At 38.6% G+C, this 18687-nt stretch overlaps 2 protein-coding genes across 2 annotated transcripts in view; one reads left to right on the forward strand and one right to left on the reverse strand.

The window, feature by feature from the left end:
- Positions 1 to 18687, forward strand: part of LOC5569778 (prolactin-releasing peptide receptor) — a 539879-nt gene that overhangs the window by 404251 nt on the left and 116941 nt on the right. The gene's annotated exons all lie outside the window — the stretch shown is intronic.
- Positions 9718 to 11218, reverse strand: LOC5578638 (cuticle protein 5). The gene is made up of 2 exons (XM_001663928.2): positions 10881 to 11218; positions 9718 to 10760 (listed from the first exon to the last, which is right to left on the reverse strand). The coding sequence occupies exons 1-2, from the start codon at positions 10890 to 10892 to the stop codon at positions 10200 to 10202; spliced, it is 573 nt and encodes a 190-aa protein (XP_001663978.1). The 5' UTR covers positions 10893 to 11218; the 3' UTR covers positions 9718 to 10199.

Raw genomic sequence — 18687 nt, forward strand, 5'->3', positions numbered from 1 at the left:
CATGTACAAAAATCGCAAACAAAATTAGCCTAAAAGGGATTTGTTTCTTCCGCCACTTCCTTCATTAAGGTTTGAATAATGTGTTTTCAGTATGGGATGATACATTTCTACTTACATTACAGTACTAGCGTGTTTGGAACATTTCTTTAAATTTCTCCATAGTAATTTCCATATAAACCTACATTGTCTTTGGGCCACCTTTAAATCACCACCTAGAAAGCTGAAAATTTCACAGAACGCTATTTTTATGGTAAGGATGGTAAGGAGCAAATGGGAGATTGGATTTTCAAACATTTTTAAAATTTGAATCGCCCTAATACTCACCTATCATTTTTTAAAGTAAATTATCTGGGATGACCTTAGTGATCACTCCAGAATACTCTGAGGTTTTTAAAGGATTTAGAAATACAAAAAATCTGTGGTCACTTCAGTAACTTTTTTAAAGAATTTCAAAATTTGTTTACTGATTTTCAGCATAACCCAAAGAAATTATGAAGCAGATCGGCTAAAAATAACACAGTAAATTCTTCTAGAAATTCCTCCTGAAAATCTCTTTAAAAATGTCAGCCAATCCGCCAATTTCTTTAAACTTTTCACTAGAAGTTCAGCCTTGAACTCTGCCTGGTAATTGCACAGAAACTTGTGTAGAATTTTTTGTATGAATTGCTGAGGTGTTTCATAAAACAATATCAAAAGAAAATATTGAGAAGTAAGTAATTTCGGAAGAAAGTTGTGGAGGAATTTCTTATAAAAGTCGTACCTCTGATGAAAAATCCAGTTTTAATTTTTTTATGTTTGAAAGAATTTCTGATGAAATTTCTTAAGTGGATGTTAAGAGAAGTTTTTGAATAAATCCCAATAAATGTATGACGTAATCTCTGAAGCAATTTCGAATGAATCGTTGGTATAAATCCAATTTCCTAAAGGAAATCCTGAAGGTAGTCGTGACTGTATTCCCTAATTAATCTGATCGATTTTTTCAGAAGAATGCTCGTACACTTCTTTACTAGAAGTCATAACATCTTTGGATACTGAAAGAAGATTCTTTCAGTATCCTAAGATGTTATGAAAAAGAAGTTTAGGGAAAAAATCATGGGCAAGTTCTTCCATAAAATCTTGAAAGAGTCTCTGAAGTAGTTCTTGGAAATGTTTGAGAAAAGCCGATGAGACTCACAACTTTTTTTTTAATTTTAGGAGATTTGAAAAAAACTGTCACGTATCACATTTTGTCGGAAAACAAATTGTCCTCTACTAAAGCCTGTCCACGTTAAATTTCGGACACCCAAATAATGGCAGCAAAAAAAAATTACTCATAATTCAACAAAAACAATTGTTTATTTCAGAATAAGAGAGTTATATCTACAAAATAAACAGTTGACAAGGATGTTAATCCTTCTTTCTGTAAAATTCTCGAACTTTCTGTGGTACACCCGCCATCCGTGTCCGAAATTTATCGTGGACAGGCTTTATATATTACCCTGAAGGCAGAAGCGCAACCAGGATTTGGCACAAGGGATGTTTTGGACGATAAAACGGAATTCAAAGTAGAATAAAACTTTGAAAAGACATGGGGGGGGTCCGTAGGAGGTGACGTGGTTTTATCGGACTCAAGAAGGTTGAGTGTTCATGAGCGGGAATCCCCCACCTTGATTCAAATATTCTTTAAGAAATTCTACCAATTCATAATTGATTGATAAATAATTCTGAAATTTCACATATTTCTTAAAAAGTTAAATTTTGTCGAAAGTCCTTAGCATTCACACATAACTCTTGATAACTTCAGAAATTCCCTTATTATACCCACTGGCCAATTTTGGTTATCATATATTTTCGAAGGTCTTAAGAAAAGTATCTCCATTTAAGAACTAATCAATGTTGTGATGGAAAAAAAGAGAAGGAAATCCTGGAATATCTAGTATTACATCGAGAATTCTTCATATAACTTCTGGAAAACAAATTCTTCATATAACTTCTGGAAAACAAAAATTATCTCAAAATTTTCATAGGTTCAAAAAGTCTTCAAACATCCTTAACTATTATAAAATAATCAAGAGATTTCTCGTATCAGGCAGAACTTGATACATATATTCTATTAAAACGTTCGAAATTTACAAAAAAAAAGAAAAAAAATATCTAAGCATTTTCAATCTTATAAACACAGTTCTATTTAGCCTAACTATTCTTTGGGTTAGAGATGGGCAAAACGGCTCATTTTATTGAACGGATCCGAACCGAATCATTCATTTTAGTGAACCGGATCTTTTGAGCGGTTCAGTGGCTCAGCAGCTCACAAAGGAAGAGCGAACTGAACCGAGCAAACGAGACAAAGAGCGGTTCACTCTCTTTTGCGCGACAAGCGTCGTAGCGTTGGTATCTTTCGCTCTCTCATTCTTCGTACATTCTTCCCCAGAAACTCACGTTACGCTACGTGCTTTGCCTTTCAAATGGGCACTGTATGCAACTGGGCGGGTAAAATTAGTAGTTTGGCTGTGTATGCTCTGAGAGAGCGGAGTTGCTCGTGTGCCGTAGCGTATGATAAAGCCGAAAAACGAACGAAGGAGAATAGGGGAAAAGAATCGGTTCGTACTTTTTGACTGATCCGTGCTGATCAAATGAACCGACTCTTGCCAAAAAAGAGCCACGGGTCACTCGTTCTTTTGAGTGATCCGGATCTTTTCAACGGCTCCGATTCTTTTTGCCCATCTCTAACCTGGACAAACATATATAATTGATATAATATATATCCCATATAAATTTTGAAGGGCTTGTGCAGTCTCAGTTTCCATCGGAATGAGCTCAAATTTTCAGAGAACACTTAGAATTTGATTTTGAATCGAATGAGCGGTGTGGAGCAAAAACGATTTTTTGAACCACTCTAATGTATATAGAGATACAACCAGATAAAGAATTGCTCCAGAAACAAGCCATGTCTAATACATAATTATGAAGACGAAGTTTGTCCATGGAACTTAGCCATTTTTTGGAAATATAGTCCAAGTCTAGATATGTGCAGATTTTGTTGAAATATAATCTAAGTTTAGAAACAAAGAGTTAAAATTTGTTAATATAATTCCAAAATCTCACTAACATTCTAGGGAGTGGATGGTCTTTTTGATGTTGCCAATATGTTTTAAAACTTGTTATCCAAAACTCTATTGAAATTCAAACCTTTTTGAGCTCACAGTGCACAATGGACCGAATCGACAATTTAGCCGGAAAAAGTGTTTTCTCTGTTCTCGTCGATTTTAGACGTTCGATGTCTTCAGAGAAGTTATTCGTAATTGAGTTTTCTATCTTTTAAGAAAAAAGTTGAATAGGGTGGCCCTTAAAATTTTGAGTTGCAGAGGAAGTAAAGATACAATATTTGCTGAACATCATAAGTTTGTAATTCTCGTGATTTTGAAGTTATAAGCAAATTTAAGTGAAAAACTATGAAATCTTTAGATGCCCATAACTCATGGAGTTGGTTCGATAATTTTTTTCTTTTAGTGGCATTAGAAAATTCAATTCAAAAATTTGACAGATATTATCGAATCGCTCTTGACAGTTAAGTCAGTTAAAGAAAATTATCGATTTGTGATTTTTCAACTTAGGAACGGAACTGTTATACCCTTTGAGCTTTTCTTGAACTCAGGCTTTATTCCTATGATTACGAAACAAATGAAATGCTTTTCCAACAAACCATATGCCCTGAATGTCATAAAATTCGGCTGAATACTGTGCCAACTGAAAGATTGTTGAATCTAGATGTTACATTAATCAACTCTTAAGAATCCCAATATATCCACTTGTATGTCTGAAAAACATCTCGTAAGAAGCTTGCAGTATATTTATTAGTGATAATGAGATATATTAATAATGAATTTACAACTTAGAAGCTCATAACCGTTTCTTCTGCTTTAGTTTTTGTAGATCGTAGTGTGATAAGTCATATAAATTGTTCTTCTCTGGGGTGGGGGAGTTGACCCCCAAACCCCCCCCCCCCCTTGGTTGCGCCACTGATCATAGAAATTTCTAAAACGTGTTTGGATCATTAGTATTTTTTTTTATGAAGTTTTTATTTTGTCATTGGTTTTAAAACATTTCACTTAAATATAGAGTTCACAATTGAGATGAAATTCTAAGGCGGTTATATCAATTATAACATTAACATTATCGATGAATTTTACGTAATGTACAAAAAGTTTAAGAACTTTAATACGCTTATCTTTGGGTATTCGTTTCAGCGATGGTCTCAACAATTCCGTGAATGAAAGCATACGCCATCCTCCAAGCACATCCCAGATTTTTTGCTGCAAAAATCTCCAGGCTAGATGTACTCTCGGGCATTCGGTGTATTTGTGTTGCATAGTTTCTATCACCACACCGCAGTGTGTACATATATCGCTATCAGCTCGACCAATTGTATGTAGTAGTTTTCCATAAGGGCCTTTTTCGTTGATTAACAAGTACAGACTACTCTTCTCAGTAGAAGAGAAAGAACGCCAACGCAAGCACGACCAAATTCTCCTCCAATCTACTTCTGGGTGCAGTCTCTCAACTCGCGGTGCTTCGCCTTGCTCCACGTAATATCGATGTATGATATCAGAGGTAGGGTTCTGTTGGATGTGTTGGGGCAGCTGACGAAAGTGTTGGCAGATAACTTTCAGATCAGGAACATCAGCGGGAATAGGATTATAATTGGGGTTATCGGGAAAAAGGAAAGATTTGTAGTAAGGCAAAGAATCAATTTCTTGAACATGCCGATTCAAGAGCAAAGCCTTGCATTTTGCCGCAGGTAGGTGCAATCTTAATCCGCCATTAGCTCTGTCACGTGCCATTTGTTGCAATGGTATTCTTGTTGGAATATTGTTCCAAAGGAAACTTCCCATTTTTGACGTAATTTTTGCAACATGTACAGAGGAAGGATGTAGAACCGAAGCAAGATACCATACCTTAGATGTCGCAAATGTGTTCAGCATTATAACTTTTTGCAGAAGTGTTAACGAACGCATTGAATTCATCCATACTATTTGTGAAAAAATGGCAACCATTTTATCCCAATTTAGTTTTGCCATCAGCCGAACAGAATTGGCAAAAATAATCCCGAGTACTTTAATAGTGTTTTCCGTCTGTAGCCATGGAATGTGAAGTGGATTACTTTCTATGTACCCGACGTCCAGAGATGTTGTTTTGTCCCAATTGACTTTTGCTCCGGAGATGTGTTCGAATTGTGAGAAAATATTCCTCATCTGATTTATTCTCTGGATCGATGTGGATATTATCGTGATGTCGTCCGCGTAAGCGACGATTAGATCATCGCCAGATAGTCTCTCCAACCTATTCAGTAAAGGATGGAGATACAAAACGAACAGATGCATGCTCAGAGGTGAGCCTTGTCGAACAGAACGTTTAATCGGGAAGGGTGTCGATAGGTGTCCGTTGATAAGTAATCGGGATGAAGAGAGACTATCTATACGAGCTAACAGATCGACCAGGCCACGATGTATTCCGAGTGAGCGCATGGTGTTGTGTAAATACGATTGTCGTACCCGATCGAATGCGTGGTCCAAATCCCACGTTATCATTTTTCCTCTCTGTTTACTCCGAATCAGATGAGCCAACCGATCTTTTAAGGATAGAGTGGCCTGGAATATGTTGCGAGAAGAGTTTGCACATTTCTGAGCCGGACTGAGTAGACGGTGGGCTCTCATTATTTCATCGAGTCTTGCTTTCAAAACTCTGGAGAGAATTTTGAAATCCACATTTAGTAGAGATATTGGTCTGTATGAGCGAGCTGACCCATCTCCGTTTTTCTTTTTTACCAGAACGATCACCCCATCTACAAATTCAGAGGGGAATCGTCCAGTCAGTGCTTCGTTCATCACAAGGTTCAGCTCCCTATGGATAATGTCAAACGTTCGGTGGTAGAATTCCCTCGGTATACCGTCACTTCCTGGAGATTTTCGTGGTGCACTCGTACGGATTGCTGCAATGATTTCGGCCGTAGTGATTTCTCTGCCGCAGGCTTCATTGATTTCATCATTCTCTGGGATCACCCTTTCGCATGGAAATTCGTCGACTATCTCCTCATCGTGTTGTTGTTCTGAGTAGAGTTCAGTAAAATAGTGTAACAAGTGCTGTTCGATTTCTTCGGACTGGTCGACAACTTCGCCATCTTCTTTCCTCAGTTGAGTTATTGTAGTCCTCTTCCGTCTTCTTTCGGCTAGTTGAAAAGTTGACATCTCTTCACCTGCGACGAATGTCTCATTGATACGGACAAACATTTGAGCAAAGTTTCTTTGTAGTGTGAGCATTCTTGCTTTGATTTCGTTGACTTGGGTGCGCATGTTGGGTCGTCCCGGTAGGCTGTCGTATGCTTGTCGTAGTAAAGCGTATAATCGTTGATGCTCTCGGTGAAACTCATCAAATGCGATCTTCGACTTCCAGCGAAAAAAAGATTTAAGTTTTGGTTTTGCGTGGTTAATCCACCACGTCATCCAGGAAGGATAATTTCTTTTCGCTCGGGTCCAGAATTGCCAACGATATCGGAATTCCTCGATATTTTCGGCAGTAAGTAGATGTGGTCGAATGGACCAAAAGCCACGTCCTGGTGCTCTGCCAAGATTTGGGAGGCAAATTCGAAGTGTGATCGCCTTGTGGTCAGAGAATGAGCATACATGAGCTTCGATGGAGCGTAATTGGTTACATAGACCTGGACTCACATAGTACCGATCAAGTCTGGAGGCAGAATTCACCGAAATGTAGGTATGTCCAGGCTCACGAGGTCGAAGTTTCATCCAGGCATCGGATAACTGTAACTGCTGGACAGATCTCCTAAGCGAAGGGCTGTCATTGCGTCCTGTAGCATCACATTGGCGTAGTACACAATTAAAGTCACCAGCTACGACAGTGTGAGGTGTATCGTGACGTAGGTAGTAAGCCAGTGTGTGGTTGAAAAATCGCTCACGCTCTGCTCGCATCGAAGGACCACTATGCGCGTAGATGCATACGAGAGTTGTGTTCTGTACCCGTAGAGCAATTAACCGACCATCAAGGCTTGTCTCTACATGGGAGAAACTGATGTAGTCTCGCAGAGCTATCGCTGTTCCTCTCCTCGCGTGGTCAATGTTGAAGATAATGTTATACCCAGGTAGTGACAGATGGTCGTTCTCTACCTCCTGTAGGAAAACGATATCGGATTCCATCGTTCGCAAGAATGAGCGGAGAGCGTCTAGTTTGATAGCGTTGGTAATGTTATTAATATTGATTGTAACGAGATTGTAGCTTCTGAAATCCATTAGTGTAGCATTCCTTCATCCGGCGAGATTTCTCCGTCATCGTATCTTGGTTTCTTGTCGGTGTGACGTCGTGACCGTCTGCTAGTGTTTGATGATGTGGATTCATCCGTTTCACCACCATCGTTGCTACGAATAGGTTTTGCATGCTTCTCTCTTTGCTGTTGGTTGTTGTGCTGAGTCGAATTCGGTTTTTTGAAGGTTCCCGATGGAATCGGTGTGACGGACACCAACGGTTGCTTGCTTGCCGAGACAGTTGTTGCATTTTTCGATGAAGGTATTGGTGAGGTCGTCATTGGGACTAGCGGTGGAGCTAGAGTGTTGGATTGCTCGCTAACTACAGGCCGTGGCGCTCTGTTGGTTGGTCCGGCATTCCGCGATTTAACCGGTTTTTTAGCGACGCTAGCATACGATTGCTTAGACGTTTGCTCAGAGGACATCTTCTGAATTAGAAGCTTCTTGTTTTGGACGCAAGAAGCTCCATTATGGACATACTCCCCGCAATGCTTACAAGATTGAAGTTGCCCATAATACGAGAGATATGTTGTCTCACCGTCGATGTTGACGTAGGATGGAATGTTGCGCTTCACTATCATTCTTGCAATCCATACACCGGTCGAAATTCCTCCGAAGGTGTATTGGTCAGTCCACATTTGCTCTCGGATTGAGAGAACTTCTCCGAAGTCTTGCAGAAACTCGACGATACTACGTTCGGCGATGTCCTCGGGGAGATCGAAGAGTTTAACTTCTACTGCCCCGTCTTCCATCCGAATCCTCACAACGTACTTCTCGTTGTCAACCTCTATTTCGTGTTTCGCGTCATGTTCTTCGCACACCTTTTGTGCCACTTCTAGGTCAATTGTCTTGACGAATACACAGTTCGCACTCCGACTGCATTGTATTCGTAGCACTTGATCGCGTTGTAGCCCAAGCTTGGAAGACACAAAACTATGTACCTCCTCATAGCTTGGTTTTTTTGGGATGTTGGCTAGATCAATTCGCAACGTATTTTCGCGGCGGACCATTGCGTTAGCAAGCAGACCGCGCGCGACGATAGTACTTCGCGATATCGAACTTAACGATAGGAAAAAAAACGTTCGGACTTCCAGTAAGCCAGCGTCTGCTCACTTCGAAAGTTGAACACAAACTACCGGAAGCATTATCATACAAGTGATAAAAGTTATCCTATAAAAAGATGGAAACAGGTTTTCAGGTCCACAATCGTATCCTTTGAACTCTCTAAAACAAAAAAGAATCTACGCATGCCTGCCGCTACAATTTTGTTTAGATTTCAACTGCGCTTACAGGCTATCCGTGAACTTCTTTGTATGTATAGGACTTCAAATCTATAAGCTTGCCCAGTGATTTTCCGAAACTTACATGGTTCAAAAAGCTCATGCCGATATTATTCAAGTTTTGAGCTCAAAGAATTTATATTGTTTATATACAGACAAGAGATTGCTAATTACACTTGTTGATCTAATATCCCATACGCAACGGTGTTTATACTCAAGACTTGATAGATTATGTTTGTTTGAGTCTGCCTGAGTATGAATTATACTTCAGAATTTGTGGATTCAAAGGCCTATTCTCGTTGTTGAATAACCCTTAACAGTTGTGGGCTTCAAGTTATTACAGATAATCTTGACCATACTCCTAACAACCCAGTCGTCCTTAAAATTTATGCCGAAATAATCTTAGGTGCAAGATAGTTTAGATCTTGCACCTTAAATTATTTCGTGTAACAATAGTTCAGATTGTTTCAAATGCCTGACTCATTTATCAGTGTTTTCCTTCTTTTTAATGAAGGCGGTTCATCTAAAATGGAAATCGAATGAATATTTTCCTCTGACCTATCAACTCGGTAAAATTCTCTTGGTTCGATGTCACATATACGCATTCTCGGCAATCTAAGCCGATACCGCGCTCTTTTGCAACTTTCTCGGACATCAGCAAACAAATTACGTGTTTGTCTGTTTACATTTACGCACTGCTTAATCCTCTATCAACTCACACCGGCAGACTTGTTGAAAGCTTTTTGGAAACGGTTTTACAACGCTCCGAAAATCTCTTGACAGTGCGACTATTGTCGGCAACCTCATTCTCTTCGGCAGCTTTCCCATAAGAACTGTAGGCGTGTCTGTTCGACAGCTCCAAATCAGCCGTATTTTGTGACGTGTTCATTTGAATTGATGACATCGCTGGCGATATTTTTTGTTCAGTCTCGGAAATCCTGTCAGCGGGAATCTGGCAAAACAAAGAATCATCTGAATGTTTTAATTGGTGTATTTTGGTAGAAAAAGACTGTGTTTTTGGCATTTGCAATTTGGTTGCCGATAATAGTCGAATGGTGCCGAAGCCGCAAGTCTCCTTACATAAGAAGAAACTGAATGTCATCACAAATCGGTTTGCAGTGAAAAGAGCACAAAAGTTTGGATTCTTTAAATCTTTGCTTTGCATTTGGTAGTATTTATCGTTCAGTTCATTAAACAGCTTCATTTACAGAGTGTAACTGGCTGTGCGTAAAGGTGTCGTCGTCTCGCATGGCCTTCTTCTCTATGCTCTTATTTTTCTTTGGAGTCTCGTCTAGATTTTTAGATGTTGCTTTTGAACATTAAATAGACTTGGATCTAAGCAGTCTTTGATCGTTCCAGCGTTTTTAAGCGTTCGTTTGAAGCTACTCCCACAAATCGGAGTTTAAGCGCAGGCTACTTCGATGGATGTTGACTTCGATGGTCGGCTGCGTGATGTTTGTGGGAGAACTCTTCCAGTTTGACAATTCTACGAGGCACTCAATAGTTGCGGTGAAGTGCACATGCGTTAATGAAATGGTGTCATTTTTCGCTGGCGGGGACAGAGTGATGAGTATCTTATAAGTGGCTTATTCCTATGAGGTTTGGCATTGGTGGAATGGGGACTTATTTAGTACTGTTCGGACTCATACAAATGGGGTTTGTAGGAGCCATCATCTTCGTGTCCTTGACCGTGTTCGGCCCAAGAGGAAGGTCCGTAGGATTGAGCACCAGCGTTGGCCAGAGCGTTCAAGTGGAAAGCCTTGGCATGCTGGACTTCAGGGGTTTCCACTGGGACTCCATTGTGGATCTTTGGGATATGGATGGGTCCGTGCCAGGCTCCGCCTTCATGATGAACTGGGACATGATGGGCGTCATGATGTCCATCATAATGGTCATCGTGCTGAGCGTATCCGGCGACCTTGGCATAAGCGGCAGCGTGGAATGCCTTGGCATGCTGAACTTCGGGGGTTTCGACTGGGACGCCCTTGTAGATCTTGGGAATGTGGATCGGTCCGTGCCACTTCTGAATAGAGGCTTCGTGATGATTCCAGTGATGGCCGCCTAAACCGATTCCGGCAGCAGCATGAGCCGCAAAGTGAGCAGCCTTGGCAGCGGCCACTTCAGGAGTATCGCGAGGAATATACGATCCGGAGCATACCGAAGCCACCAGCAGCACTGATCCCAACACCTGGAAGGATCAAGAAGTAACATCAATAATCTATAAGTATTCTTCGACTTCATTTAAATTCACTTCAAAACGTCCATACGTATACTCCTTTCAATCACACTTGCCCCGCAAACTACTTACAAAGGCCTTCATTGTTGAACTCTGTGAACTTTGCAAAGCAATGAACAACACCTGATAGAACTATTGAGTGCTTCTCTAAGCGCGAACCTCCTGGTTGATCCAAATCGGACGAGGACTGTTCGCGGACTGTGCCTTTCCCAGTGCTGAAGAAGCAGTTTTATACAAATTATGTTGTGCTGTTCAACCATGCTGGTCACTTTCAAAAAATTTGCGCACATGGTAGGCCCTGCCGTTGCCACCTTCAACGCTTCGGCCGGGCGGTCGTGCATCAGTGGCTACTTTGGTTAGCTAGCATGCATGGCTCTCTCTCTCCCTACGTTTCTATGTGTCTTTCGGTGGTAATTAGTTTGCGAGAAAAAATTAATCGTTCATTTTCGGGAAGGAAGGAAGGCCACATTTCAGTTTTGGTTATCCATGCATGATGGCAGCATGATATGGGTATATGGGGTAAAGAATCGTAAATTAAAGGTCAGGGAAGAATCAATCAAAAGAAAGCTAGATTTGCTTCGGTTGTTCTTTTACCATAGATGGGAACTACACATCAATAAATGCCGATCATTAACTTGGTAAAGTGCTAGGAATAGCATTTCCCGGCAAACAATTTTAATTCGAATTATTGAAATATTGCTTTTCTGAAGAGTATTCGATTTCAAAAGTCAATATCGAAGCAAACCATAATTCAAGCGTATGCTAGAATAAGCGCAAATAAAAGTAAATAAAAGCGGCAAGTCGCATATTTTATGTCAATTTTTAACACCGTGACGCAGGATTGCATCGCTGGCGCTCTATAATGAATAATTTAATCAAACTTATATCTTGTCACCTTTATTCACGAAGAGAATTACATTTTTGCATGTCTGTGCGGCTTCATGGCCGCGCGGTTAGTGTGACCAAGCATTTATCCGCATCGAGTCAAGGAGTTTAGAAGTTTTAGAATTCAAATCCTTACAAATCTTAAACTTGTAATCAACTCAGTTATTGGGTCACCAAGTGGCTCAGTAGCTTAGTTGGTAATGCGCTCGTCTAGCATACAAGAGTCCTGGGTTCAAATCCCAGCCGAGCACGTGGATTTTTTTCATAATTTGTTCATTTTTACCACGCGTAATGAGTTAATTAATTTAATAACCATGCGGATTGGATTACCGAACAGCTCAATATAAGCGTCAATTTATATAACTTAATCTTTGATTTAAAGTATAATTTGGTAGATATTGCAAGATTAAATTAAGATTACAAAGATTTTTCCAACATGCTTGCAGTCTTCATACAGAATTATTCGTTTCTTTTATATGGAAAAATACAATTCTTTTCGAAACCATCAAAAAAATGACTTTTGTGCATCAAAAGTATTGTGAACTTTGTTGATAAGTATTATTCTACACATGAAGTTTGAATTCTGCGACAAATCAACCAAATAAATTACCATACAGGCTGGAAAATTTGCATGCAAGTTGACTGATATAGTCAAATTTTGCATTTTCAACAGTCAATATCTAAAAACTAGACGTATTATGGTATTTTAACAAACGGCAATGGATTCAGCAACCCTTAATTTAGAAAATAACGGTATTTTGGTGCTTGAGAAAAAACGTGTTCCGCAGTGAAATGCATGGAAAATTTCCTATATTAACCGCCTTACGAATATGTAGAACATTGGCTGAAAAAAAATTAGGACGTCATGTTAGAAAACATGGCTGAGCACTGAGCATGTAAAATAATGGCAAGAACATTTTTTTAGAAATTTCACGCGAGAGACTTGCGATTATTTATATATTAAAAAAAACAACAATCCCTTCGGATATTTGAAGAATCCATGATCGAAGGGCCTTTCTTAGTCGAGTGGTTAGAGTCCGCGGCTACAAAGCAAAGCCATGCTGATGATGTCTAGGTTCGATTCCAGGTCGGTTCAGGATCTTTTCGTAATGGAAATTTCCTTGACTTCCCTGGGCATAAAGTATTATCGTACCTGCCACACGATAATCGAATGCGAAAATGGATATTTAGGCAAAGAAAGTTCTCAGTTAATAACTGTGGAAGTGATCTTAGAACACTACGCTGAGTAGCCGGCTGTGTCTCAGTGGGTACGTTAATGCCAAGAAAAAGAAGATGATCCAAAAATATATATTTTCTAAAGGTATTCCTGAAGCATTTCTGCATTGGTCCCTGAAGAACTTGCTGGACGAAAGTCAGGAAGAACCCTTAGAGAATTCCTTAACTATTCCCAAAAGGAATTTCTGAGGAAATGTTTGCGGAAGTCCAAATAAATTTTTGATGTAATCTCTGGAACGAATTCTATGTAGTTAATCTATTTGTTTCCTGTTAAAAAAAAAACCCTGAAATGTTTTTTCAAATAGAAATTTCTGGAATAGTTCCATTTTCTAAAAAGGAACACTGAAGGTAATCGTGACTGAATTCCAAAATAATTCATTCGAGGAATAGACAAATACGAAACAATAATTTCTACTCGAAAAAATGCTTGTACACATTTTGCTAAGGTTTCATGGCCTGTTCGGCATCCATAAGAGTCCTTAGGAAAAAAAATCGAGGGAAAAATCTTGGGCAACCAATATTCCGAAGTACTTAATGGGAATTTTGGATCTTATCCTGGAAATTTTCGGGAATAGCCAGTGAGACCCACAACTGTTTTTCAATAATTTGGAGCTTTGAAAAAGAAAAACTTCCAAATATTGTGCTATGGCTTAAAAAATATTACTACAGATTACCCTGGACGTACCTCAGAAGATTTGAAAAACCAATGTTCCAATGGTTGTTTTCGGCTAAACCGGAAGTATTATCATGCGATCATAGGATAGAAACAAGTCTACATATCCACAACCCTATCCATTTGAACTCTCTAAGAAAATAAAACGATTGCTACTCATGCAGGCTCATACAATATAGTTCTACCATGTTCTGATTTCAACTATCCTCTCAGGTTATCCGTTAACTCCTTTGCATATGAAGATCTTTAAATCTATTAGCTTGACCATTGATTGTTGGAAACCTAATGAATAGAGTTCATCGAAGCATGAACGAAGCTCAAACTGATATCATCCAATAAGTTTTGAGCCCAAAGAATTTATATTGTTCATTTACTGTCACGACAATACTGGTTGATGTAAAGTCCATTACTCAACGGATTTCTTGATTAATTCTGATCGGTGCTTGGACTTAAGACTTGATAGATTATACAGTTGTGTTCAGAATAATAGTAGTAAAGCCAATTTTCATACAAAATGCTCAACTTTGGTATGATGTAACTTTATTTCCCTATGAGCAATCGTTACGAATCTTTGGGCAGACTACTACAAATATACTCAATTTAATAACAACAAAATATGAAATTATTCACGTTATCGGTTTTAATATTAAGCACAAGGTTTAATCGCTCAAAATAATAGTAGTTTTAATAATTTCAATATCTGGTGTATTTTAAGTTTTTGAATTTTTTTTATTCACTGTTTTAAAAACTGCCGCTAAAGCTGTAGATATATAAACATGCCAATTTTTTATAAAACTGTTGCTGAACAAAAATTCACAAAAGAAAAACTACTATTATTTTGAGCGATTTCACCTGGTGCTTAACATTAAAACCGGTAATGTGAAAAAAATCATATTTTGTGATAATAAAATTGAGTATATTTGTAGTTTCCTGTCAAAATTTTATGCCGATTGTTCATAGGGAAACAAAGTCACAGCATGCCAAAGTTCAGCATTTTGTATGAAAATATGCTATTACTACTATTATTCTGAACACAGCCGTTTTTTTTGAGTCGGCTTGAATATGAATTTACACTTCAGAATGTGTTGAGTTTGTGGATAAGGATCCGCCTGTACTCAAGGCAATTGTCGAATAACCCTTCACAGTTGTTAAACTCAAAACTTGATAGACCAATTGTGCAGATCATGGTAGGGTGCAAAGCTCTTTCATTAACCTCAGATTCGTTCCTTGCTTGCTGTTCTTCCGGCATACAGAAAACGTGACCATCCCAACGTAGTCTGCCGTGTTTTATGCGCTTGAGCTAAGTAACGTTCGCCGCACTTTACGATCAAACATTCCGAAAGCTTTTCGGTCGACTTCCTTTCATGTCCACGGTTCATGGCGGTATAGGACAATCGGAGGGATCAGTGTCATGTATAACGCGAGTTTTGTTTGCGTTTGCAGGTTACGGGACTGTAGAAAGCTTGACTCGCAGCTGCAATACGTCTCTTCACCTCGCCAGTACCATCATTATAGAACGTCACTAGTGTTTCAAGATATACTAATTCTTCCACCCCTTCAAACTTTTCACCAACTAGTACCATTTCATTACTGCGCTAATACGTCTGGACCCACGTTGGTCACCAGCTACCATGTACTTTGCCTTTGTGGTGTTGATCGTGAGTATAATCTTCGATGTCTCTCTCTTTAAAGGCACGAACGCCGTTTTCTCAGCCTCGTTTCTCTTCACTGAATCATTTGCGGTTTTGAAACCTACATACAAATAATTCCAATGATAATATGAGTCTGCAAATTGCACTCCCAGAATTTATCTAGGATTTGTTGGAAGATAAACATTTGATCAGTTGTTGATGGCCCTTTCGAAAACCAGCTTGGTATTCGCCGACAAAGGACTCCTCATGCGGTCTCAATCTGTTGAATAGAGTTCCAGACATGATTTTGTACGCCGAATCAAAGAGTGTTACCCCTCCGTAATTGGCGCACCCCAGTCGATGTCCTTCTTTGTACAAAGGGCAAATGAAACCATGCAACCAAATAATAGGCATTTGTTATCCTTCACATATCCTCGAAATGATACGGTATGGATTTCGTGTAGCTCTTCACTTCCTTGTTTGAGAAGTTCGACCGAGAGCTCGTCCTTCCCATCAGCCTTGTTGCTCTTTAGCCCATTAATAACTTTCTCTAACTCATCTAGCGTTGGAGGTTCCACAGCCTGTCCAATTAAGCGTGGGACAAAATTAAGATTCTCGCTCCAATCTACTTTTTGGATTGCATTTTGGTCCTATAACAACTGTGCAAAATTTCAGCTCGATCGGTGAAATTATATTTTAGCGCCAGCCGTTCAAACTTTGTATAGAATTTACTATGGGAAAACTTATTTCTGCAAAGAAAAATCGCCAGATGGCGACCTCTATAAAAATTCGGTACACAGACCTCGATAGGTATTTTTACGATGAAGAATATTGCTGAAGACCGCGAAACAATTCAACACTTGTGAAAAAAGTTGTTCAATGAAAACCTATTGGCAAGGCGACGTTGATTAGCACGTAAAGGAATAACAATAATAACAAAATCGGGCAAACTTTCAAAATAGTTCAGGCTTAATAACTTTCTTCACAAGTGTCGGATTGCTTTGCGGTCTTCGACAATGTTGTTCATCGTAAAAAAATAGCGTGATTTGTGCTCAGAATTTTTATAGAGGTCAATGGCCGACCTCTGCAATTTTTCTTTGCAAAAGTAAGTTTTCCCATAGTAAATCCCAAACAAACTTTGAACGGCTGGCGCTAAAATACAATTTCTCCGATCGAGCTGAAATTTTGCACAGTTGTTATAGGACCAAAATGCAATCCAAAAAGTGGACTGGAGTGACAATCTAAATTTTTCATATAACCGTGTCCCAGGCTACGTCCATCGTCATCTATTTGAATTCTGCTACCAGATCCATTTCTGTTATATCTGTTCTACAGCGAGAGATGGGTACCTCATGAGTGCAGGGAGGGTGGTAGGTCATTTGGCATAAAATCGTTTGGCATAATGGTCATTTGGCATAAAGTCGTTTGGCATAATAATCGTTTGACATAATGAGTATGGAACCAAGAATTTCTTAAGATTCGTTTTTACGACATTTCTGATGACATCAGGCTTGTTTTGGAGTCAATCGACACAAAATGATACTTTATTCAAAAATCATATGCTCTTGTATAAACTAAAGCATATAAGGAATATAATTGCCGATAGTATTTTATTTATTATCCAGAAATTACCCTTCTTTCAAATATTAATTCTTCTTTTGAGTTTCGCTATTGGAATATTTTTTTTGCGTTGAAGATTTTGATATATTTAACACATGATTCTGAACGCAATTGTTGATGTCTTTTCGATTTATTATGCCGCAATATTTTTTGGCGTCCAATCGTCTATTGAATTAATCATAAATTTTGCCTTCTTTTAAAAATAGGCTGTCCTTCCAATTTATACCGTTTTAAATTTTATTATTTAGTAAAGCTAAATGTGAACCATTTTTATATATTGCTGTTTTATCAATTCTTGCAAGACATGCTGTTATAATGATATTTACATTAGAACAGGTAGTAATAGATCTTTGGATTAGAGCAAATACATTTTTTCTTCTTTTATTAAGTAGTTTTCATCACGTGTTATGTCCAAACTGGGACAGAGCTTTATCTGCTGCGCAATATTCTATGAGCGTTCCTTTTATTAAGAACTTCGAACTTTCTTTGCGAATTTATTTTTTTTTTTCAAATATGTATATCGCAACAAGCTTAACCCCTCTACCGGCAGCTTCATTTTTTAACGCAATATAAATACACCCGATTCTGATTTTGCAAGGATTTTTTTTTACACGGCCGTGCAAAAAAAAAGTTTCCATACATTTTTTCCGCCAAAACCTTATTTTTGCGTAAAACGTCGAGAAATGGTGATACTTTTTTGCACGGTTTTCGAAATTTTGAACTAAAAACTTTTTTTGCATGGTACGCATCCCCCGTGCAAAAACAGAATCGGGTGTATTCAAATCGCTATAATTTTTTTTTTGTTTTTCAATAGTTTTGCACCATTTTTTCACAAGTTCTCTCTCTTCTAGTTCAAGAAACCGTGTCGATATTAATCATTGGTGATCTGGTTTTAAAGATATTTCGATATTCTTTGGGGGACCGACATTTTCCATATAAAATGTCTTTAGCGGCCATTTTGTTTTTGATCAATTTATCAAAAAAAAAATAAATAAAATATGGGCTTTTTAATGCCAGGTAATAAGGAGCTACTCTGAAAAAATCATACAAATCAATTAAGAATTCTTGGAGATATCTGAAAATTACGATATGATGTTTTTTGAAGTTTTTAAGATCTTTATTTAGCCAGCGTGGTTCCAGAAACCTAAATGCTCATTACTTAAAGACGGCTGCACCGAATTGCTTCATTTTTTCACAACATACTCTCATAAATGTATTGTTCCGAAGAGTGAATATCTGAATACGATTAAAAATCCGTAGCCTGAGAAATTAACGGGGGGTTCTGGTTACGGGTCGGTCCCCCAAGGAATTTTGGAATATCTTTTAAACCAGATGACCAATAGTCAATATCGACACAGATCCTGAAGAGTTTTTTGAGAACTTGTGAAAAAATGAAATATTCAAAAACAGAAAAGTGATGACGATTTGAATTTGAATTTTGTTGTAAAAAATAAAGCTGCCGGTAGAGGGGTTAAAGATACTCTATGTACTGGGATGTAGAGAATATTATTATTCTGAAAGCATCTTCCACCAGACCCGTCACTAGTTTTATTTAGAAATGCTCTCTAATATCACAATAATTTCTGACATTCATGGCTTGGAAAATCTCTGAACAAACACCACGCTTGTTGAGAACCTACCAAAAATTATTGCTATGGGCTTGGTGGTGTTGATCTCGGTAAAAGCTTCAAAAATGCCGATATTCATTCTAAGTCAATCATTACGCCAAACGGCCATTATGCCAAATGACCATAATGCCAAACGGCCATTATGCCAAATGACCATTATGTCAAACGACCTTATGCCAAACGACTTTATGCCAAACGGGGTACAA

Source organism: Aedes aegypti, chromosome 3 (assembly GCF_002204515.2).
Source record: "Aedes aegypti strain LVP_AGWG chromosome 3, AaegL5.0 Primary Assembly, whole genome shotgun sequence".
NCBI classification, from domain to species: domain Eukaryota; kingdom Metazoa; phylum Arthropoda; class Insecta; order Diptera; family Culicidae; genus Aedes; species Aedes aegypti.